The sequence below is a fragment of the Phacochoerus africanus genome, chromosome 3 (assembly GCF_016906955.1).
Source record: "Phacochoerus africanus isolate WHEZ1 chromosome 3, ROS_Pafr_v1, whole genome shotgun sequence".
NCBI classification, from domain to species: Eukaryota; Metazoa; Chordata; class Mammalia; order Artiodactyla; family Suidae; genus Phacochoerus; species Phacochoerus africanus.
In genome coordinates, this window is record NC_062546.1 from 59721737 (window position 1) to 59747460 (window position 25724).

Genomic DNA, 25724 nt, shown 5'->3' on the forward strand with positions numbered 1-25724 from the left:
TGGCATTTGGTGCTGTCAGTGTTTGGGATCTGAACAATTCTAATAGATGTGTTGAGGTATTGCTAATAGTATCAGTGTTTATGGACTCTGTCAATGGCAATTAGGCTTGGAGAAAAATCAGCTAGCTACAAATAAGCAAGCTACAATGTCTCCACCAGCGATCTGATTACCTGAACTGAACAGTGTATTTATATACCAATCATCTCTAAAACTATCTATCTTTAATCAGGCCTTTTTGGCAACATGTGAAGAGTCTTTGCTAATTTGTTTAAAATTATCAAAATCATGCAGGGATTGGAGAATTTCCTAATGGGCAATTTGTGTTCAATAGATAAATACATTTACAAACTTGGAATTTGGCAGTGTTACAAAACTATTTATAGATTCCAAGATAATCAAAATAATTCTGTGAAGTAAGAAAACGTATTTTTTCTGTCAAATTTAAAGTTAAAATAGTCTATTAGTCTACTATCAATCTCAAATAGGTAATCATTTATTATTTCTGGCCAAATTCTGGTAAGATTTTGTTTGGAACTCTTTCTAGTATGGTCTATTTTTAACTTCCCATTTACATTAACTCAAAAGGGTTAACTTTACAAATGAGTATCACCATGAGCTATGAGTAAGTGAGAGTTATTAATTTGTCTTTCTAGAGAGTCTGCACAAAAAAAGGAAAAGTGGAAGAAGTTTTAGGAATGTTAATAAGGCCTCACTCTCTCACAACCACTTGTCAGTTATGCACAGCCTTTCCTTCAGTGTGGTCAGGGAAGAAGTCAGGAATAAACCACAGGCAAGACATGTGACTGTAGCACAAATGAACTGATTTAATGAGAAGCAACTTATCTCATTTACTGAGAACCTACATTTTCTCATACATTATGCTTGTGGTTGGGCATATAAGATAAGCTAGGTCCCTACCCTTGAGGAGTTTTCTCCCCAAAATTTCCTCATAACAACCTCTCTTCAAAAATTTAATTAAAAGCATGATTCTGTAAAATTTATGTGAAGTAGCTAACCTTAGGATGTTCATTTTGGGGGTTAATCATTTGTCAAAGTGGTTTGAACTTCATGGTGGTACATCGTCATTCCATGTGTATTATTTTCTTCACCTCCCTGGGAAATATAGGAATAGCATGGTGTGTATTTGTGCTTTACAGAGATAGCATAGTCCATACTTGAATTCTAGATTTGAATCCTTAGCCTCAGTGTACCTCAGTTTTCTTATATGCAGCACAGAGCCAATGAAAGACCCCCATTTTTGAATTTCTGTAAAAATCAAATGAATTAATAGATATCTTCAAGGGCTTCAAACAGTTCCTGTTACAAAGCAAGCTGGATATACATGTTAGTTCTTAGCTGGAGCCTATAAAAGCTTTAGTTTTTTTTTTTTTTTTTTTTACTCTCAAGCTCAACAAATGCCCATTAGTTAAAGTCCTTAAGAGAGTACTCTTTTCTTTATTCACACAATTATTGAACACAATTTTATGAGGGTTCACTGTATGCTGGAGATGAATATAGCATAGGTGCCGCCCTCAAGAAGCAGAGGACAGGAAAATGCAGAAGCAATTAGCTATATTGCAAAGTGGTAAGTAATAAACATGTGTAAAGTAGGACAAAGGTAATTGAGGCTCTGGAATTAGAAAGTAGAGTGATTAATTCTATAGGGCAAAACAAGGTGTTATAAAGAAATTTGTTTTAGAGTTGACCTAAAGAAGCATATAATTTTTTAGCTTTGTGGTTCTCAAACTTTGGCAGGTATTAGAATTAACTGCAGGGCCTATTAAAAATTCCTACTGGACTCCATCCCCAGAGTTTCTGATACAATAGGTTGGGAGTTGGGCTCCCTCGAAACTGTTCATTCTTCACAAGTTTCCAAGGGATGGTGATGATGCTGATCCAGGGACCACACTTTGAGAACCACATCTGCAGGTAAATAAAAGTGGAGAAAGAGAAACTCTGTAAGAATAAAAGCAAGAGTAGAGGTAATAAATCCCATGACAAAAGATATTCTCAGGACATGAGTTCCTTATTAAAAGACTCAAACTGGATGGAAATATAAGCAGCAGTGCCTGGTACTAGTGTTAATTAAAACAGTGAATGATTCCTTCCTCTATAAGAGTCCACAGAAAGTGATAAAATTAGAATTAAAATCTAATAGTTGTCATATTCTAGTTAATGACAGAGACTGGGCTATCTGAGTAATATCAAAGCATGAACAGATTTCAAAGCAAGAAATTTAAGAAGTAGTAGCCTCGTTTATTTTCTCCTGATTTCTCTCCTGCTCTCTTTTTCTTCCCTACTGTGCCCTCTTCCTTCCACATGTGATAGGTATGCTTAGTACAGGGAGATGGGAGGTAAATAAGACACAGTTATTAACTAATAAGTTACACAAATATAAGAAGAGAAAGGGGTGACTTTATGTTGTCTGGATCCATAGCACAACTCTAGAGCATTTATCATCTGACAAACTTAACTGCAGAAATCTTTGAGGATTTAATTGAAATGTAACCTTACATATCTTCAAAGTTCCTGGGTATAACCTCACTAAACTAGATTTTCCAGCAATGTAAATAATATGCTTCTCTCCAGTTAGACTCTTAGAGTCCATTCAGAGTCTAATTCTAAGGATGAGTTATAGTCTTTATTAGGAGTGTCTAAATCTATAGACATAACTAATTCATTTAATATTTGACAGACAATTACTGAACACTTTAAAATATAGTGTGAGGTTAAGAAGAAGGTTGAAGGTGAAGAATTCAGGAAATACGAGGAAGCCTTAGGCAGAGGACAGAGAATGGTCACATCAGAAATTGAAGTAGCTGAGAAGAGTTTGGTTGGGCTAATTATGCCTGCATGTGAAGATGGGGAACCTAGTGCCTAGCTCATATAAGAGGCACTAAAAAATGCTTGAAAGCATAATGATGTCACTGAAAATACCTCCTCTTATACTTACTTTAATGTTAGCATGTTGGTATATTATACACCATCTACTCCTTATTTTTCAATGACTTCAAGAAATATAAGTTCTTTTTCTATGGAAGTGTGACATCTGAGAGGAGGTGGTGAACTCCAGGTTTTGACAAAGCTTGTTTTTTTTTTTTTTGTTTTTTTTTTTTAGGGCCGCACCCTTGGCACATGGAAGTTCCTGGGCGCTAGGGGTCAAATTAGAGCTCAGCTGCCTGCCTACACCACAGCCACGGCAATGGGCAATCCAGGCTGCATCTATGTCCTACATCACAGCTCACAGCAATGCCGGCTCCTTAAACCACTGAGCGAGGCCAGGGATTGAACCCACATCCTCATGGATACTAGTTGGGTTCGAAACCCACTGAGCAGCAATGGGAACTCCTGGATGCGTTTTTTCAGCCTACTGTGTCATTATAAAAGAGAGAGTCATTCCTGTTCTCTAGGAATGTGTTCAAGTGTGTTCAAGTGTAAAAAAAGATTTCCAAGTGTTATTTGTGAGGAAATTTCTGAATCACGCTAAAATGACATGACATTTATTTTTATTTTTAAGAACAAAAGTCAGTAATTTATTCAGATCTCTGGCTTGAACCGTTCTATTATTAAAATATCCAGAACAAATTGTAGTATGAAAAGACTTCCAAAAATATTTTTTTTGCTTATTTTCTAATTGTGAAAATAATGCTAGAATGGTAAAATTCAGTGTTTATTGTATTATCTTCTCTGAAAACAATTAGAACTGATCAATTATACCATTTAAACACCCCACATTTTTGTTTACTTAGATTTTTTTTCTTAAGAAATCTAAGACTTTGATACTATATCTCATAAAACCCTACAGTCAAAAAATAAGTAAATAAATAAAAAGGTTTTGGGTACTTGGTGTTAGTGATTCTTGCCAGTTTAATATTATCTGAAATGATTGAATTGCAATTAAAAATTGAATTTAATGAGGTACAGTGTAATCATATGTGCAAAAAAATTAGAGACTTCATCATACTCTATAAGTTATGGTTCATATTTCATGAAATATTCACAATAAAATTTTAATTGGAAATAACTGAGTTTTTAAGTGCTAAATCTCAATTCATGTTACTCAACACACATTTTGTATTTTTTAAATCTGGTAAATTGAGGATCAAATAATCTTTTCTAAGAGAGGAATAAGGGCAAGTGTTCAAAAACAAAGCACAGATGAAGCAAAGTAAACTAGACAAAAAAATGAAACCCAAGATAAAGATTAAAGCTGCAAAATAAAATTTAAAATAACTGTACCATAAAAAGTGAACTGGAATGACAAAATTCTCTCATTCACTGAGAGTAAAATCAGAGAGTTGGTTCTAGCTAAGGGATGTTATAAAACAAATAATAACAGCTACCATCTCTTCTATGCAACTCTTACAGGCAAGGCCCTTTTTTTTTTTAACATTGTTGCTAATTTTCAGGCAACTCTGCAGGGAGGGTATTATTTTTTCATTTGACAAAAGAATAAACTTTAGCTCAGAACGGGTTTTAGATATTCTGGGCCATATACCTAACAAATGGAAAGGGAAAAATAATTCAAGATAGAGATTTTTAAATTCTACTTATTATTCCAAAGCCCATGTTTTTTGAACTATGCTCTCTGAGATTGTGGATGGAAAGAGAATGGATTTTGTTGGAGGAAATCAAGAACATTAATGAGATGCAATCGACACCATTGAAATCTCTTGTTGGTTCTAAGGGGTGATCCTCTGGATACACCTTTACAAGTGGAACTATGGATAAAATAGCAACCCATCACAAAGAGCAGATTCCAAGAAATGCTTGTGTATGTATCTGAAGTCCTAACCCTTATTAAAATAGCATCTGTACCACACCTCTTCATATGTGAAGGGGGCTTCTAGGAGTCAAAAGTAACTACCTGCCCTACCTACCAATTCAGACACCCCTCAGACCTTTCTAACTTCCCCTGAGGACTGCGGTAATCAGGTTACTCAGCACTCCCAGAAATTTATTCAGAGCCAAATCTTTGCAAAGCCCCACACTAGAGAAATAGAAAACAAGAGACCAGTTGTAATGGGAATAGAAAAACAAGGTTTGGGATGAGATGGGGCTTCCTGGGAGAGGGAGGAAGGCACAAAGAAAGAGGAAAAAAGGAACATGAATAATCCCCAAACAAAACTGATTTAATGCCTCAGTTTTGACTGCTTTAGGAAAATGCAACACTTAAATAGCCTGGTAAGTAATTGGAGGTCATGTACATAATGAAACTATCCAGAAAATGCCAAATTCATAATAGGGCTTCTAAAATGATAGCTATCATTATCATTATGATGTTTGAATATCTGTAGTTTGTGATACATTGATATTCTAGATGACCTTATGTTCTGTTTCTATTTAAGTTGAGCCATGTGAATTGCCTTAATTTAATTAATTAATTAATTTATTTATTTTTAAGGAAATCCTGGACAAAAAGGCCAGAAGGGAGAAAAAGGGAGTGGAAGCATGCTAAGTAAGTTGATAATTTCTTGGTTTTGGGTGCACAGCTTTGTAGTAACCAAGCTTGTGATGGTGGTGGTCTGGCCTTGAAGCAAATGTTGAGAACCTCAGCATTGATCCATAGAGATTCTCTGGATGTCAGCCACATTTTTCTACAAATAAATTGTGCTAATTGGAGTAAAACAAATAGATTAAATTATACAACTCTAAATCTCATTACCCATTTGTATATAGTTTTTGTGATGAGCATAATTTTCTAAAAATTCCACACAGAAAATTGTTCCATTTTCAAGCCAATTTAAATCTGCTGCAGGAAAATCAAGCTTATGAATAGAAACAATTATAGTCTCCTTACCTACTAACTGAATGAGCTGAAATGTTACATGTAGGAATTTGTACACTCTAAGAATCTTGACAAGGTAATTCTCTGACAGCAGGTTTTTTTGTGTTTTGTTTTAATAAAAAGCAAAAAGTGGTATTCAATATCCTGGACCTTCAAAACTATAACAGAATAGATTTCACAACAGAGATCTCTGTGGCTAGAATGCTGACCTCATGTTCCAAGTAGAGAGTCTGTAAATTAGACCTTAGAAACTAAATATTAGGTAAGATATCTTCAATATTCACAATGCTGTATGTCAGAGGTTGTGTGTCTAGGCCAAATCTACCAGATAGAATGTACGATTATGAAAAGGAATGAAGAATCCACTCTTGACTTCTCAGAAGCCAAGGGTTTCTACCCTGTTCTCCAGTAAAAGCTACATGTGGGGTGTGTGTGTGGGGGGGGGGTGTGGATGTGTGGTGTGGGTGAGAGAGAATAGATGATACACATAGCAATCATAGCTTTTACCCATCAGGGGTCTATTTTAGATATACTGCGGCAAATCCTTTAATGGACCCCCAAATCTAGTACTTCTCAGCTGTAATTATTGTTTAAAAAATTCAATATGAGTTTCTCGGCAAAAATAATTATTTTAACTTAATACTCTGTATGGATGCCACATTCCAGCAACTTATGGTCACCATCATTCATGGCAGCCTTGTGATGCTTTCCACATTTGTTTCCATATTGTATTGTTGAACTGTGTTTGCCCCAAACACAATATTTATTTTATGTTGCCTCAAAGTACTGTAGTATTATTCAGTGATTATTACTGTTATTATTATATTAACATAGTAGAAACAATAGGAAAATTTCTCCTTTGTGTCCATTTAATGTGATTACTTTTGTCTGCTGTTTACTTTTTATTCCATTTCTTCCCCTTTCTCCTTGTCACTCCATTTATTTTCATTGAGCTCCTCTATGTCTCTTTCCTATCTGCCTTTTTTATCTCAACATTCATTTTTAGTTCTTCTTTATCTTCTTTTCTTCTCTTCCTAAGACTTTCTGAACTTCTTAACCTTGAATCTGGTCAAGCTTGGCAAAGGAAGGATGCCTTTATTTTTTTAATTAATTAATTCATTATTTTATTTTGGAGTCTGTCAACAAAACACCCACGGTGTCTTTTGTTACCTGAGTTTATCAAATGCTTTGAACATTTTTTTTTTTCAGATATGTTCAGAAATGTTTTCAGTTAGAGATGTTTTCATGGCTGTTTTAAGTTTATGTGCTTACTATCTTTGAGGAAATATTAAGAGAGAGATTTCTGTGTATAAATGTACATAGCCTCCAGATTCCTCTCCAGGCTCTCCCCAACCCTCCATGGAGAGTATGTAATCTCATTAATGTTTCAAAAGAACAGAAAGAATGACATATAGAAATGTCTATACAGTGTGTTCTGTTTTCTCCTTAAGTTAATATGCCAGTCATCTGCCATGTCAGTGTATATGGCTCTTCTCTCTCAATGGATACACTTTATTCTATGATATAACTCTATCGTAATTACCATAATATATCATGCAGTTCCCCAGTCATGAGCACTTGATGATTTCTGTTTGCTTTAGTGTGGTTTTTAGAAACAATCCTAGATTCAGTATTCTCATACATGATCTTGTTGGAATATTTTTTAATAGAGAATTTGCTCAAAGTAGAATCAATAGTTCAAAGGTGACATGCATTTTTTCAATTTGATGGATTCTTGCATATGGCTCCGAAAAGGTTGTACCAATGTACTGTGTATGAACGTGCCTGATTCCCCACATCTTTGATTAATCCTGGTATATGAAAATTTATATTGAATTATTTTACAATACATTTTTAATATTTTTCATGCATAATTTAAATATGATGAAAATAATCACTAATTTCCTCTTTTATATATGTGTCAGGACGAGCATAACTCCCTGATCGTATTAGGGCAGCCCCCTTTTAAGATCAGGTGGGTTGGGCAGGACACCCTGTGCTACCAGCTCACTAAAAGGCCCTTCACCTCCGGACAAGTCATCAGCACACCTGACTCCAAGATCCCTCTGTGGCGCCTCCCAACGACCCCGTTCCCGTGTGGTGCCGGGTTTCCTCATGGCTTCCTCTCCTGGTCCTTGGTGCTGTTCAGGCCTCATGCTCATACCTCTCCCCATATAGTACCCCACCATCCCCACCATCCCCAAGCCTGGGTGCCACCCATATACTGATTGGCTGTGCTCCTACCCTTTCTCAGAGCCAGGCTGGGAGCCTTCTGCCACCCACTCTTGCAGTGCCTCCTGAACCCAGTTTAACCTATTGGGTTCCAATTGAAATTGCATGGATACTGATTACATGAGGGTTCTTTATATTCAAAAACTAGTCTCAACCAGAGATAGGGATGCCAGAAAAGAATCCATTTTTTCATTTCACATACGTTTAGTGTGTACCTCCTGGAGTTGGAGTAAACCACTGATAGGATAGCAATTGTCTCCAGGCCTTACAGAGATAATTCTCCCTGAAAGTTCTACTGGACATGTAAACAGGCACTCAGACAAGACAGCAGACTATGGGGGGGGGGGAGGGGACAGAGTTACATAGGTGTTAAGAGGAGATCAAGATTTTTAAATTCCTTAGAGTTTTAAGACAGTAAGTTGACTTTGATTTGCTTAGTTTACCTTCTTGTCTTCTTATTCTCCAATTTATAGCATTTTCCCTCAAGTTTTATAGTAAGGTAAAGTGGAGCTGGGGCAGTTCATTTAACATTTTTCAACCAGAAAACAAAGTTTGTTTCCTTAAATTACCTGTTTCAAGCAAGAATATTTTGGTCATAAAAAAAATAATGCTGAAGTTTTTTTATTCTAAAAAACTCTTTTCACCCTGCTGCATTTAATATCCTTGGTAAAAGCACATGTAAATTAGAAAATTTCTAAGTGTGTTAGTGATGTCAATGAATAAAAACTGCAAAAAAAAAATTTCTTTTAAAAACAACTCTTTCTGCATTCTGCTTTAAGTATCCAGTATGGATCCTGGAGATATTTCGCGTAGATGAAGAAAGAGCTGACTTAGGGCTCATTAGAAAGGAGAAAAAGTAAGAAAAGGCAAACCAAAAAAGGAAAGATGTGGGATTCCACGTTAGTTTTGAACATCTCTCTATTAATCAGCAGACTGAATTTTTGACAACTCTCCTTTCCTTCAAGCTTTAACATAGAGTCCTGGGACTCACAACATTAGGTTTCTAGTAGCATTCTAAGTGGTGTCTCTATGTGTCTCTCCGCATGTCTTCCCTCTCCTCCATAAAATGGGCGGTGTAATGGATACCTCACAGGGTTGTGGTGAGGGTCACATAAGATACTGTGTGTATGCAGATGCTCTGAAAAATCATAAAGTGCCTTAAACCCATAAGCTATAGTTCCCATTGGTCTCTCTGGGCTGGAACTGCTTTTCCTCACTGGTATAATGCAGACATTTAAAAATCTGTAATCAGAACAGGAGTGAGAGCAAAATGAAAATGTGAGAAGCCAAATAAATGCCATGGACAAAAAGAGAGATGTCAGAGAATCAGATAAGATCATACATTAAATAAAACAAGGCAAGTGTGACCAGATCAAAAATCAGTGAGTTTGTCTGGGCCGAGCAAAAGAGTGTAAGTTATAAATAAAAGGAGCGACTAAACAGAGTACATGCTGGAGGCCAGAAGCTGTCAACAGAGGTCAGAACAAAATGTCAGGCTAATAAAACAGGAGTTCCATGCTCTGAGAAGCAAAGCATGAGCCCAAGATGCTGCAGAGGAGAAAGCTCTGAGAAGGGTTGAAACAAATTAGAGTTGTCTTTGCTAACTTGACACCAAAGTCTCCAGGAAATGGGGGCAGGTGGGAATCAGACTGTCTTCAGTATTAGCAAACTGGCAAGGCTGACTAGCCAGCTAATGCAGACATTTATAGATGAGTTAAATCTCTTGTCCATGGTTGCACTGGATGGGACCTCCTACCCCATTCTGCACCAGGGGACAGGTATCACCTGGAGACCCTTTTCTCTTCCAGCGGACCGTGTTTCACATGAGCCACAGGATGGCCCCCAGTCCCAGGAATCCTGGGAGACAGTTCCCAAGGATTCAGTTCACAATTTATCTGGCACCCCAGACTACAAAGAGATTCTTAAGTGTATGAAATACTAACCCAAACTTTCCAAAGTAGAGGAGAACGGCTTCTTTCTTTAGACAAAAGTAGGTGCCCCGTTCAAATGCACAAATGATACCAAATTCAATAATAAAAGAGAAAAGTCTTCACTAAGTTCTAACACATCCTAATAGTTTGCTCTCTTCTCAGCCTAACTTTGGAGTGTATGTGTTTCAGTCAAAGAGAATTCCTGCTGTACAATTAAACACTCTGTGAGACTCTGTCCCAAACATACCGATTACTAACGTGTCATTTGTTAATGTTTTCAGCTGTGTTTTTTGCCCCATAAGACTATAATCAAGATATGAGTTTAGCATAAATGTTTTATTTGGAAACTCAGAGAATGATATGAAATACCAATTTATCTTTCATTTGATTTCATTTGTCTTTCATTTGATTTCATTTGTCTTTCATTTTGACTTGCGGACTCAGCATAGTCTTAAATTAAATTCAGGTCTTTCTCAAAGCATTCAGTTGGCCCAAGTCAAGGCTTCTCCTCCAACCATGAAATAGTTATAATAATAAGCATTCAGAAAACATGTGCTCTGCACCAGGGACTTTAGTGCATTATCTCATCTGATCTTCACAAGAACCTTGGAGGTAAATCCTATTATCCTTCCCATTTTATAGATTAGAAACTGAAGCTCACAACTAAGTGAACAGAAATGTAAAGCCTGGTGAATTGGTCCGCCAAGTCCCTGTTTGTAACTATGACTTCATTCAATACCCCCACACTAGTTTTCTATTTATTCGTACGTATATAAATACTACAATATATTGTGTGGAGGCTCTGGAGAGAGAAAGAAGGAAGGGAGAGAAAGATTTGTAATGAGCCATTTTGTTTTCTAGAATGAGCCTAATCATTTGAGGATCTTAAGGAGACGAAAGTTCTTAGTATGAATTCTGTTAGGTTAAATTCCAATAAAGCATTCTCAATTAGTCTTTGTTTATATTTCCTCCTTCATCTCTCACTCCAGTGATTACCTCCAGGCTTTCCCCCAGGTATATTAACTCAGAAACAGAGTCTTCCCGGAATGCTCACCAAGCTCCCATTATCATACTGAGAGTTACTCATGTGTGCCAGGGGAAGGAGCTTCCTGTTAATATTCTATCTGTGTTTCAGTAACTGGCTCAATGTGAACATTTTTTCAGTGCAATGTGTCTGTTTTGATGTCCCTCTTTTTTTTAGTGTGTCTCTTGTTTAACTTCACACTGTCCTTTTCTCAGTAGCCCCAGCTGCGCTTCAGCAGAGCAGACTGTACCCGGGCAGAGATGGCTCCAGGTAACTCAGACGAATGCTGCTCTTTCTTGCGTTATGTGGTTTTTCAAGCTTAATATGATTCTACACATGGTTGCTAAAAACACATAGTGTTCCATCAACATAATCAATGTGTTCCTTAATAGTGTATATAACTAATATGTCTTGGAAATGGGAATAGAGATTTAAATCAGGAATGAATCCAGCAGTTAGCACTCACACATCCTGTTTAAGACCTATCCCAGCTGACTCAGAATCTGACTCTCACCAGAGCTAACGAGAGGGAAGAAAAAGAAAAAAAAAAAATCAATAAAGTTCCATCCAGGTCTCCTGCATCCTCAAAATTTGAAACGCATCCAGTTATGTGGTGGAATTCAGATGGAATAGAGACCAGGCACACCACTTCCCATTTCTGCACAACCTGACTCAGTGCTTTCCCACCTCCTTCAGAGAACTGGGCCCTGGCTTCTTGCTTTGCAGTAAATTTAGTCTTACACTACTAACACAAGGCTGTTGATTTTGTTGCAATTAAAGCACACTTTCCAAGTATATAGTTTCTCAGCCTATTACTTGCCCCCTCCACCTGGCTTATTTGGCAGTGCACTGCCCTGCGATGTCAATCTCAAGGCCAGAGTCCCCAGAATAGCAGTTACTTGCTTGCACCTGAAAGTATCCTGAAAATCTCTCCCCATGTAGCCTAACCTACAGATCTGGCCCCTTTCCTGGAGTATTACAGTTACTCTCCTCCCCTGCTTCCCCCGAATTCTTACTCATATCCTGCTTAATCCACTGCAAGGTAAAGTACCCAAATCCCAGCAGCCTTTCGGATGCTCATTATAGGGAACTAGTTAAAGGAATCCTAAAGTGATTTTGTTCAGCAAAATGACAAACAGCCTTGTTCCTGATGATGTTTTGCATAATTACAAATTTTTGTTTCTTAGAAATGCTGAAATACAGGTAAATTCTTTTAACTGAATATCCATATTCAGTTTCTAGGCACAGTACTTTTACAAAAACTCTACATGGCTTATAGCATAGTTCATTCGTTTCCTATGAAATTATTATCTGTTCTGTTCCAAAACATCTTCTGCCCAAATCTCTACTGTTATATTCACATTTAGTCCTGTTACCTACTAGAAATGCTATTTCTAAATGAAAATAACATGCAAAAGAACTCATTAATCACAGAAAGTAGCCAAATGAATAATTATTATTCCTGTTCTGAGATGTCTTATAGGTCTTTAATACTTTTGTCATTTTTTAATAAGAATCTTCTAAGCCTTTAAAGTAGGTATTCCTGTGACAAAGTGATTATTTGGGGAAAAGAGGGGTTTTTAATGTGTTCAGATCACAACATAGCAGATCTGGCTGCTTAATTTTCTTTTATAGAGTCAGCTCATATTTTCAAGTTTATACCCACTTAGATACTTTATTTCTCATTTTTTATTTGCAAATAATCAAAAACATAAAACATAAATATATATTAAAAAAGGGAGAAGTATATTAGTCTCCTGGGGCTGCCCAAACAGAACACATAGACTGAGTGGCTGAACCAGCAGAAATCTATTTATCTTCTTTTCTTTTTCTTTTTTCTTTTTCTTTTTGGCCTTTTAGGGCCGCAGGTGCAGCATATGGAAGTTCCCAGGGTAAGGGTCCAATCAGAGCTGCATCTGCTGGCCTAACCACAGCCACAGCAAAGCAGTACCCATGCCTCAGCTGAGACTTATAGCACAGCTCACAGCAACAATCCTTAACCCACTGAGCAAGGCCAGTGCTCGAACCCGCATCCTCCTGGATACTAGTCAGGTTCGTTTTCACTGAGCCACAACAGAAACTCCAGAAATCTATTCCTTACAATTTTGGAGGCTGGAAGTCTAAGGTCAAGGTTCATTCAAGACACCAGTCCTATAGGATTAGGACCCCACATTCATGACCTCATTTAATCTTAATAACTCCGTAGAGGCCCTGTCTCCAATTCAGACCATAGCAGGAAGATTCCAAGCTTTGATCTCAGCGTCTTATCTGAGTCTTTGCAGATTCAAAGCATGGCTGGAACTTTCAAAACAAGGAAGATCCTGCCTCTGCTTTTTTTTTTTTTTGCTTGTGTTCCTGCCAATCCTCTGTGGATATAAAGCCTTTAGTACCTCGACCTAAGAACGCACATGTTGAGATATACCATATTTTATAGATTTATTTTTCTCTATTACCCAAACAAAATAAACAATCCCATGTTTTTTTCTTTCTTTTCTTTTCTTTTTATGGCTAGACCCACGGCATATAGAGGTTCCCGGGCTAGGGGTCAAATCAGAGCTACAGCCGCTGGCCTACACCACAGCCACGGCAACACCAGATCCAAGCTGTGTCCGTGGCCTACACCACAGCTTGTGGCAACACTGGATCCTTAACCCACTGAGCGAAGCCAGGGATTAAACCCGAAACATCATAGTTCCTATGCAGATATGTTTCCCCTCACCGTGACGGGAACTCCCCATGTTTTTTTCTTGAATCTAAGAATATCTACTTGAATGACACTAAAGTAGTCAAGATTTAAGCTAAGTAAGCAGTGTTTTCTGGAAGCGGGAAATGGCTTCTTGGTTGGATTTTTGAGGCATCAAGGGATCTGTCTTACAACTTTTGGGCACAGCTGTTAGACACAAACGATGACCTCTCCTGTCAAAGGCAGAAATGATGAGGAGCATACATTCCAGTGTCTTCTATCCATTCCAGTAAGTCAATCTGATAACAACTCACAGAGTCCTGAACAGTTATGAGCACAAACAAAACACAGCAAACAGCATGCAATGCCAAGGAGAAGGTATATTGTCTTTCAGTTTACCTTCCAATCCAATTCAAGGTGCAAACACTCAGTTATTTTGGAAAATTATTTTTTCTTCATGAAAAGTCAGAGACTCTGGACTAAGTTGTCAGTCCTGTCAATACCTGGACAGATTAAACTTCAATGGGTCAAATTTGGGACATTTTTTTTCCCCTAAGAACCACAGCTCAAATCCTCCATAGTCTATGATTTTGCAGGTTCCCAGAATAACTTTAAGAATAAAATATATATAATGGTTCTACCACTACCATATATGTAGTACTTTACAGCTTAAAATACATTTTTCCCATATTGTCATATTTGTTAATCCTGGGAGGTCGGTGTTATCATGTTTATTTTATACATGGGAAGATGAAGGCTCAAAGAGGCTAGATCACTTGTCAATGTCTCAACAGCTTATAAAGAGGGACACAGGGGCTCCTAGGAGTTCTCGGCAGAGGCTACATTTTCAGTAATCAGAAAGAATGACAATGTAATTTATGCTATTTCATGATGTGAGTTTTCTAAATTAGCTCTGATCAGTATCTTAGCAAGTGACTTGATTATTTTTATGCCCTACATTTTTAAATGACGAGCAAAATTTTAAATACCTTATACATAGGTAAATAAAATTCCCCTTTGTACCTTTGTAAAAACTTCCTCCTGAGTAACTCTAGAAACTAAGACTCCCTTAGAAGTGAAATATTAAATAATTACAAGATTGCTCTAGAGAGTTCCCAATATGGCTCAGCAGCAATGAACCTGACTAATATCCATGAGGGTTAGATCCCTGGCCCTACTCAGTGGTTTAAGGACCTAGCATTACCATGAGCTGTGGTGTAGGTCACAGAAATGGTTTGGATCTGGTAATGCTGTGATGTAGGCCAGTGGCTGTAGCTCCGATTCGACTCCTAGCCTGGGAACTTCCATATGCCATGGGTGTAGCACTAAAAAAAAAAAAAAAAAAAAAAAATTGCTCTAAATTGAAACAAACATCTCAATATATGAATATATGAATACTGTCCCTTGAAGAAAACAGTGGATGCTCTGACAGCCATGCTTGGCTTTTCTTGTCTCACTCCATTTTGCAGTTTTGTTCTTTCTTCACATAAATTACTTCTGATCCATCACATCCCTGTGGGGCAAGTGTCCAACTTTTTAAGTTCCAAGTTCTTCTTTCATCTTAATATTTAGTAAAATTAAAGTCCTATCGGAAGATTTCATCTATAAACTGACAAAATAAATGTCAGAAATATGTTTGAACTTTCATACATTGAAGTAAATATTCTTACTCATAAGTTAGATTTACTTAACATCATCTGAGTTTAGTACAGTTTATTTTGGCTCAAAGAATCTCAGTTTTAATATGTTTAGTTTTTCAGCTGCTGGAACCATGGGTGTTGTATAAAATCATAGCTGACTTTGCTAAATTACTAATTTCCAGTTTAACCAAGTGTCTGATACCCAGTTAATTCTGCAGTCCTCAAATCTTGGGGATTCTTTAATATTTAAATAAAATTAACACCAACCTCATGTTCTAAGGCATTCCAGTGCCTCCTGTCTAAAGTAGTTTGATAAAAATATGAAAAAATTATATTCCTCTATATATCCTTGTTCAAATCCCTGCCACCACTGTGATATTGGGTTTAATAGGGTTTCTAGAAATTCGTGTTCACCTGAAACCTCAGAACATGACCTTATTTGAAAGGAGAGTCTTGGGAGTTCCCATTGTGACATGGTGGAAAAGATCCGACTGGTATCCATGAGGATGAGGGTTCAATCCCTGGCCTCGCAGGGTGGGTCGGGGATCTGGCATTGCTGTGAGCTGTGGTGTAGGTCGAAGATGTGGCTTGGATTCTGTGTTGCTGTGGTGTAGGTTGGCAGCTGCAGCTCCGATTCAACCCCTAGCCTTCTGGGAACTCCCATATGCTGCAAGTGTGGCCCTAAAAAGCAAAAGAAAAAAAAAAAAAGAAAAAGAGAAAGTAGAGTTTTGCAGGTGTAGTTAGGCCAAGATGAGGTCGTATTGGATTCCACTGGACCCTAAATCTGATGCTTGGCATCTTTATAAGAAGAGGATGCCATACAGACCAGTGAAGACCGTGTGGAGACAGAGGCAGGAGTTCGAGTGAAACAGTTACATGCTAAAGAATGCTAAGACCAGTAAGGATTTCTCCCCAGAGCCTTCAAAGCAGCAGCCCTGCCAACATCTTGATTTCAGACCACTGACTTCCAGAACTGTAAGAATACATTTCTGTTTTCAGCTGCCTATTTGGGGAGCATTTATTGTAATAGCCATAGGAGACTAGCATATCCTGGCGTCTTTGGCCTCTACTCTCCAGCCACTCATTCATTATGAGCATTTTATCTCTCCTGTCATTCAAGTAAGTTCCCTAGTTCCACCTAGGGAGCTAAGAGGATTTTACTGAAGACTCAGGTGTAAACAGAAAAATTTAAGCTTAAGAGTCTACAACCTCAGTGTGGATCTTAGATGTCACTGTTTTGTAATTCCCAGCTAGGTAAGACACCCCAATTTTCTTCACTGGCCATTCTTCTTAATCTCTCCCCTGCCATCCAAGTACTTTGCACACTCCCTTTGCACTGGAATCTTTCCTGTTTAGTTTCTCCTCTTTACCCTGTCTCAGAATTTCCAAAATACTTGTGTCCTCTGACTTCTAGAGAAAGATTTGAAATCTGTCACATTACTTTCCCAATCTCTCCAAACATCTGACATCCAGGTTGTGCTTTCATAGCCAAATCCCTCATTAAGCTAATTGTCTTAGCTTAAATAATAAGTCAGTTTCCTTTCTGGAGCAATTTTGCCATCTTGCAAAGACTTCCAGGTCAACTTGCAACAAGACTTTTTAAAAAAACTTTTCTTTGTCATATTTGGAACTCAAATATAACATTTGAGTTTCCATTGAGTAATAAATTTAATCCCAAATCCTAATTCCAATGAATGATACAAAAAGAGAGAAAACATGACGATGAAGTAAACAATATACTAATAATTGAAATAACTGCCCTTTTCAAACATCATTTTAACTTTAGTGCTTCACTTCCACTCAAGTAGCAGTAATGGAGACATGCAAAGACACTCCAGAGCTCACATTCTTCCTGACTTCTCTTTTCAGGTTAGAATTTTGTCTAAGTGAGTTTAGTAGATTCATAAATGTCATTTAACTTTTATGGAAAAACTTGCTTATGAAGCACTTTTATAATTTGTTTAGAGCTCATGTATGTCTCCAGCAACATTCCTATAAATATTTTAAAAGTGTATTTCAAATACAAAAAAAATAAGGAAGAACATTTACAGCAAATAGCTAATAAAGAGTCATATACACACTTGGAGTTTAGAGATGCTGTCATTTTATCCTCACTACATGTATATGTTTTTTAAGAAATACATCAACTAATACAATGAAGCCCCATTTATCTCTGCCTCCCTTGCTTTTCCAGGACAAACTTTTACCAGGGAGTTTATATGTTTCTTTCCATTTTTATTTTTATATGTTTTCTACATATGTGTATATGTGTATATAATAGATGGTACTGTTTTTTGTGTTATTTTATATAAACAGCATTATACAATATCTCTCACTCTGAGTTTGTCCTTTCCCTAAGTTTTATGAATTTCAGCTTTACTTGAGTCATGGACCCTTTCAAACAGTAAAGACATTAGTGCATATATAGCTACTACTTATTTTAATTAAATTAATCTTAGTTTAAAAAATAGTATAATTACAGAATATAAGAAAATATTATGTATTCAATTTCTGTCCCATATACAAAATTATTGTCAATATACTTGGATACTTTCTTCCAGTGTTTTTATATATCAAATTTAGGGATATTTTAAAATGAAATAGTAATGTTAATATAGTCACTTAATTTTATATTATCGTATTTTTCCATTTTCTACAAGATTCTTTTGTTATGTTTAATGCCTCTAAAACTATCCATCTAATATATGTACTACAATTAATTTAGCTATTCCTCTACTCTGAGATATTTAATATATTTGCTTTATTTCTTTCTTTAAAAATAAGCCTTCAGTAAAGAAAACAATAGTAATCACTGCACTTTCACTATATTTGAAGTTATTTTCTCAGATTAGATTAGAAAGCTTTCTATAAATTATCTGCTCTATTGTTTTTGTTTGATATCTTATGGCCATAGAAATATAAATGAGCTATTTGTGTAATACATATTTTATATGTGATTTTTATTTTCCATAGAGACTTTAAAAAATATATAGAAATTATCAGTACTCTACTCTTCCTCCAAACCTACGAAATAAGAATAGTAAGGTTGCTTTAGAAAGTTAAACTGCAGTGAATCAGAGCAGAGATGTAAGATCACCCAACCTGATAGAATATATTAACATATATAAAGAAAAATGGGTTAACCAAAGAGCATGGGCCAGTCCCAGAGGCAAAAATCTCACTGCTGTGACTCATTGTAAATTAATAAATTAATTAAATGAATAAATCACTGATTGGGACTTGACTTCTTGTGTGCAGATTGCCCACAGAGAGAAAATGGCCTCGTCAAGTAGTTAAAAATATTCCAGTTTTTTGAGGCAATTACATTTCTGGTTTTAAATTGAATTAACATTTAGTCTCAAGAGTCTGTTTAACATTAGTCTGCCACTAAGAGATAAATTTTCTAAACCTATACAATCAGATTTTGGAATGGGTGAGGCATCTGATCAGTCCCCCTACCAGACCATTCCACCTTGGGGGGCTCTTAGTGGACAACTAGGCTGTTTTTCCCACAACAGGACTCGTGTTTATCTCAGTTAAATAATTCTTTCCTTTGCAATTTTCTTTACTGCTATAGAAATAGCAGTAAATTGTATTCTCTCTAGAGACAGGTGAAACGTTAAATTTTATTTCTTTTAGTGTTTGATATTTTAAGCATTTGCCAATTTAATCCACTCAAGTAATGCAGTTCACTTATCATGCAGAGCTCCAAATTCATTCATTCATTTATTCATTCATTCATACTATAACTCTTCAAGTGACTACTAAGTGAAAACCTTCATTCAGTAAGGTGCTAAAAAGATTTAAGGATCTTAGTCTAAGGGAGAAAATAATCACATTTGCTGTGCTTTGTGGGTCAGTGGTGCTATGCAATCTTGAGAAGGGAAATGGATCCAAACCCCTGGCTGAGAATGAAGAAAATGGGAGATGTAAGGGGTGAGAGATGCTATGGGGGAATTAAGGGAGCCTTCCAGACAGGGACCAAAGCCCCAGAAATAAAGGAGAGCGAGGTTTATTTGGGAAATGTAATTATACAACTGAAGTGTAGAAAGCAAAGAGAGGGGTGGAGAAATTTTCAAAGGGTTAAACTGGAGAAGTAAATTGAAATTAATCACAATATTATTCTAGGGAAGGACTTTCCCTACTAAAATCCTCTGTCCTACTAGTCTTGCATTTTCAATTATACCAGTGGCTGGCAAGCTTTTTCTGTGAATATTTTTGTTTTGCATGCCCCACATCCATCACACTATTCAACTCTGCTGTGTAGCCTAAAACCAGCCCTACACAATATATATGCTAACAGATATGGCTACATTCCACTAAAACTTTATTTACAAAATAGACAACAGGCTTGGATTGCCTTATGGGCCATTGTTGGGTCACTGCTACTTTCCAAAAGTCTCTTGGAAAATTTATCATATTTGAAAATAACTAAGGTCAAATACACTTACATCTGAAACCATAGGTTAGGTTTCATCTACCTGCAAAAGTTCATCCTAGCTGGTTAAGAACTCTTCTTTGGAAAGGATAAGGATTAAATAGGGAAGTAGTAAAAAAAAGTAATTAATAAGGTGATTAATATCAAGATAATATATTCATTCTAATGCTTTCACCATAAAATGTAAACCTGTAAATTTCCAAAACTTTTAAAAATTTTACATTTATACTTTAAGAATGAACTATTTTTCTAACTTTCATAATACCTGAAAATTACTTGAATCTTGAGGACCAGGTACATGCTTTATTCAAATAATTCCTGGAACTGAGGAAAATGCCTGGCACTGAAAAGCTGTGTTTAAATAAGTTTAACTAAGAGAAAACATCATTTTCTTGATTTAACAGTTTGAAAATTTGGTCCTAGAGAGGTTGAATGTTTTAATAAATTCATACAGTGTCAGAGATAGAATTAAAATCCAGATTATCTAACAACTGGATTTTTAATTTCAGTTATGTCCTACAGTCAAGGATATGAAAAAGAACTAAATAGAGTGTAATCAATACCCATCAATACATCAAGATTATTAAAATGTCTTCTATGAACTGGGCTCACTGTCTTTGCTCAAAACTCACTTTAAAGGAGGAAACATCTTTCTTCCTCCCCCACCCCCTTTCTCCACAAATGCCATGTTAACACAACTGACCCTGTCTTTGACCCAAGCTGTTTAGTACATAGATTGGCATCTAGCCCAAAATAGGCCATAGGAGGACTTCTCTGGCTATTTTAAAACTGTCACTGAGAAAGAGACTATTAAATATAAGTTCAAGAGTTGTTGACTTACATGCCGTATCTTATCACTGAACAAAGGTATTCAGCTTGCAATCAAAGGAAAGAATGAAGCAACTTAACAGAGAGACTCTGGGATAAAAGTTGGAGAGTCCTGAGGAGGTTCAAGTCTTGGTTCAGCTGTTCCAGATCAACTACAATCTTATCCACAGTTTCAATAGGCAACACTTTGGTCTTTGATATATGGCATCATTTCCATTTTGATTTGTATTTCTGTTTTTAAGGCAATTACAAAGTAATAACTAATACAGAGTCATTCAGTGGGCACATAGACAATGTCAGATTCTTTGTTTATCTGATGTGAATCTGGAAAAATCCACATTAATAAAGTTAAGAGGATAATTAAGACGGTGACCCAGAAGAAAATACATAATAATGAAATCTTTAAGTACAAGGCAAAAATTTCCTAATGGAAACAACAATCTGTCTGACTAATTAGCTTGACGCCAAAGAAACCATAGGCATTAATTATATCCACATAGTGATGAGTTAGCTAAATTCAGGGAAAATTCTGATCTGCTGTTTTATAGAGAACATGTTATGACTGAGCCTGTTCAAAGTGATAAAATGAACTTTTCTCCATCACCAAAACAGAGTAGTTGAATGTGTGATGCTGATACTTGAATGAATCTATTGACTGCTTCTTTTCACTCTATCAGTTCAGAGATGGTCAGGGATCAGCAAAGTGTGGTCAGCTATCAGTAGCTGATTTATAACTGAAAATATTTAGGTGAGAGATAAGCATAGGCATGCTCAAACATATCTGGCTCTAAAGCATTCAAATAGGGGGACTCATTCCCCTTCAAAATCCCAGAAGCCTAGGGGTTTTGGAAGACATCGGCAAGCCCTTCTTTTTGGAAGAAATGAGGGCAAAGGCGTATATAAAACATCAGCAGCTATTTCAAATACTATATGCAATGTGATTTAGGTTACTAGTTTGCAAAGTGTGGCTCCTGGATTAACAGCATCAGCATCACCTGGGAACTTATAAGAGTACAAACTCTTAGGTCTCACTCAGGACCTAGTCAGAAACTCTAGGCATGAGACCAGCAACCTGTGATAATCCTCCCTGTGTTGATGTGTCAAAGCCCTGAAGGCCAATGTGATAGTATCTGGAGGTGGGCTCTTCGGGAGGTAATTAGGATTAGATGAGGTCACGAGGGTAGGATCCTTGCAATGAATTAGTACCCTAACAAGAAGAGACCAGAGAGCTTGTTCTCTACCTCTTTTTTTTTTTTTTTTTTTCCATGAACACATGCTGAGGAAAGGCTACAGGAGCCCACAATCAGAAAGAAGGCAGCTATTTACAAGCCAAGAAGTTGGTCACGCCAAGTCCTGCATCTCTCAGCACCTTGATCTTGGACTTTCCAGCTCTTGGAACTGTGGAGAAATAAACGTTGTTAAATGCAGTCTATGGTATTTTTTTTTTTTTTAATAGCAGCCCTGGCTGCCTAAGACACATACTTGAAGTTTGAGAGCCTCTGTTTCGTGACAAGCCAGGCTCTTTAATAACATTTTTTGATGGGTAAGAGGTAAAGAATACACAGTGAGAACACTCTTGTACACTTGCTTGGGCAATAAGACAGTCAAGCTCATAGAACCACATGTTTGAATGTGATGTCTGTTTTGTTATTGCATCATGATAAATTTGCTTGGATGTTTTTTATGCCTATGAAAATAAACATTTGGGAGTGGCCCTAGTTTCTATTACATGGCTTTACTACTTTACAATTTACACAGTCCATTCCTGGATTTTTTATTTCCTATTTTCTTAGGCTTTTACAGTGAATGATTAGGTCACTCGGATATTTTACTGAGTAACTGGAGGTTTGCATAATGCAATAGCAAATTATTTTCCTTTTTAAAAAGGTTTGTAAGTCATGTTTATTAAGTGACAAATGGGTTATGCACTTGGCATTGTTACATTAATTCGGTATTTAACATTGAATTATATTTCAAAAGAATCAAGAAAATAATTATAATTGTAATATATATGTTAACACGTGTGCTTTTTTATGTTTCTGAGTGGTTCAATCAAGTTTGTAGGAATGGTTTATTTATTTATTTATTTTACGTGTTGGAGTATTTTTCCAACAAAATTTACTCCAATTAGGAAAAAAAAGTTACTGAATATCTCTTCAGTTAACTGAGCTCTGAAAACCCATACCCTAAATCTCCATTTTCACATTACAGTAATATTTCTGTTGTAACAATTCATCTTTCTTTTTTATAATATGGCATTCTTCAAATTTACATTTGAAAGATTAGAACTGTGTTTATCACTGAGCTTTATTATTATTAGAAAACATGGTTATATTTATTTAGCACTAAGTAAAATTTTAAAAATATTTTCTGTCTCTGCCTTTTTTCGATTCTTCAGCCAAATGATTTTTAAACAAATACTTACTAAACTAGTACAAGTTGTTTAAAGAAATTATCTAGCTCCAAGTGAAAATTTTTGTACTGATACTAGTTACAGTGACACACTACATCTGTCCTTAGGTTCAAAATGCATGCTGGTTTTAAAAACGGGAAAGGGCCATTTCATTTTTAAATAAATCACTGCATGTGATCAAGTTTTTATCAAAGTTTACTGTAATATATGGCCATTTTGATTACTTAGACATTGTAGAGCAAAATTACTTTTACCTTTGAAAACACAGTGTGTTTCTTCCCAAAGTTTACTGCTTTAGTGATTGCTCAAAATGCACAAAAATTGTGTTACTTCTATCTCCTTATCCCTTTTCAAAACAAGTAAGATACTTTGGAACAAAATCCAGAGGCCTTATGACAAGGACTATTCTTGCTGTTTCTAAATTAATGTTGTCACTATAGTTATCTTGTTATTCTTGCTAAAGGACAGAATGCTTGGTCATATACTTTTGTGTTTATACTATTATAAAATATCTTCTCAACCTCCTATATCATTGAAAGTCACTGGAAGTGTTCCAGTTTATGGGTTAATGTGTCAAGAAAACAATCGTTTTGTTATATTTTTTAAAATAGTATGAAAAATCTAACAAACTTGTAGCCATTAAAATGTAAAGTCACTGGAACATAGTCCTTGATGTGTTCTGATGTAACTATATAAATGTTAAAGCAAACTGCATAGATTTTGCTCTTCAGATTTGAGCGATGCAATATTTGCAATTGAACTCTTTACCAAAAGGTGGTGCTAGAAAGTGTAATATTTATTCCAATAATTGAACTTATTGGAAATGCGCTAAAAAGCTTTTAAACAAAAGCATTATAAAGATACACACACATACACACACACACACGTATGTGGATATGTGTGTGTATTCAGTATATATATTTTATATGTATAAAATTATATATATAATATATATGAATGCATATAATATTAACCCTCATATATTTCTATTACAGAACCATCTAAAACAGTTCGTCTGGTTGGTGGTAGTGGCCCTCACGAAGGCAGAGTGGAAATTTTCCATGATGGCCAGTGGGGTACAGTTTGTGATGACCGCTGGGAATTGCGTGGTGGACTGGTCATCTGCAGGAGTTTGGGATACCAGGGTGTTAAAAATGTGCATAAAGAAGCTTACTTTGGAGCAGGTAATTTTTTTTTAATGAAATGTAGGCATTCTACAATATATACAATAAAGTAGAGACAAGAACATATAGAATAAAAAATAGGATATTTTTTAAAGGCCTTTCCTAGAAAGTAGAAATGAAAAGCAAGAAATTTTTTTTTAAAGGGATTTTTTTTTTTTTTTCCAAAGTTGCTCTTGGAGTTCCCTGGTGACTCAGTGGGTTAAGAATCTGATATTTGGGAGTTCCCGTCATGGCTCAATGGTTAGCAAATCCGACAAGGAACCATGAGGTTGCAGGTTCGATTCCTGGCCTTGCTCAGTGGGTTAAGGAGCTGTGGTGTAGGTTGCAGACGCGGCTCGGATCCCACGTTGCTGTGGTTGTGGCGTAGGCTGGTGGCTACAGCTCCGGTTAGACCCCTAGCCTGGGAACCTCCATATGCCGCAGAGCGGCCCAAGAAATCACAAAAAGACCAAAAAAAAAAAAAAAAATCTGGTATTTGATCCCTGGCCTGGGAACTTATGCATGCTGTGGGTGAGGCAAAAAACAAAACAAAACAAAACAAAACAACAACAAAACAACAACAGCAAACACAAAAAATTGCTCTCAGCCAACTCCTAATGTCCAAATTTAATTTATACTCAGTCAGAATATAACTGAGGAAAATATAGAAAGTGACTGGAAAAGCTAGAACAATAGAAATAGGGATGGTGAATTATAGACGAGGCATGACTTGTTGGCATATCTAGGTCTTGTGGGCGTCTGGGCAGGTTCATATATGCCCTCATTCTCTCTTCTGTGGAACTGGAGAGATGGATGCCACCTTCTGTATTTACCTCCTAGTCACATCACACAGGATTGAGATATAGTATTCCTCTGTGACAGAGCACCCATTTTCTGAAAGTACAGTGAAAAACCATGAAAGAGAAAGAAGCAATCATATGTTGTGCTTTTTATGCCTACTAATTATGATGACTTCTCCTCCTTTAAAGAATGTGATGGGAAATGAAGAAAGCAATTCCCCCCTATTTTCCCTCAATTGAATAATTCTTCTGCTACATGTATATTTGTGTATTTTCATCTGGATGACTCAGGATTCTGTTCTATGAATGTATAGCTTTTTTTTTTTTTTTTTTAAGCGCCTCCCCTGTGGCATATGGGAGTTCCCAGGCTAGGGGTCAAATTGGAGCTGCAGCTGCCAGACTACGCCACAGCCACAGCAACGACAGATCCAATCCACATCTGTGACTTAAACCACAGCTCTCAGCAATGCTGGATCCTTAACCCACTGAGCAGGGCCAGGGATCCCACATCCTCATGGATGCTAGTAGGGTTCTTAACCTGCTGAGCCACAATGGGCACTCCTATGAATGTACATCTTTTAAGAGCTAGGAAGAAAACTTGTAGGGGACAAAATATTTGAATGTTTACTCATGATGTTTTTACTGCCTCATTTTTTTTAAGTCTGCAACCTAAAATAGTTTTTATGTATAATTAAATATATATGAGTACTTCAATTCTGAATTACTGACTAGAAAAAAGTAGCCATATATATGTAAACTAGAATTTTAAAGTCACTGTTTCCTG

The 25724-nt window shown here is 36.5% G+C and overlaps 1 protein-coding gene across 6 annotated transcripts in view; it reads left to right on the forward strand.

Annotated features, from left to right (window-relative positions):
* Window positions 1-25724, forward strand: part of MSR1 (macrophage scavenger receptor 1) — a 79387-nt gene that overhangs the window by 42108 nt on the left and 11555 nt on the right. For 4 of the 6 annotated variants that reach the window (XM_047771889.1, XM_047771888.1, XM_047771887.1 and 1 more), the window contains 2 exons: window positions 5405-5458; window positions 23973-24161. In XM_047771889.1, the coding sequence (XP_047627845.1) occupies window positions 5405-5458; window positions 23973-24161 (243 nt within the window). Of the gene's footprint in view, window positions 1-5404; window positions 5459-7713; window positions 8359-11190; window positions 11246-23972; window positions 24162-25724 lie in introns of those variants that run through there. The other 2 variants (XM_047771891.1, XM_047771892.1) reach the window with 2 other exon arrangements.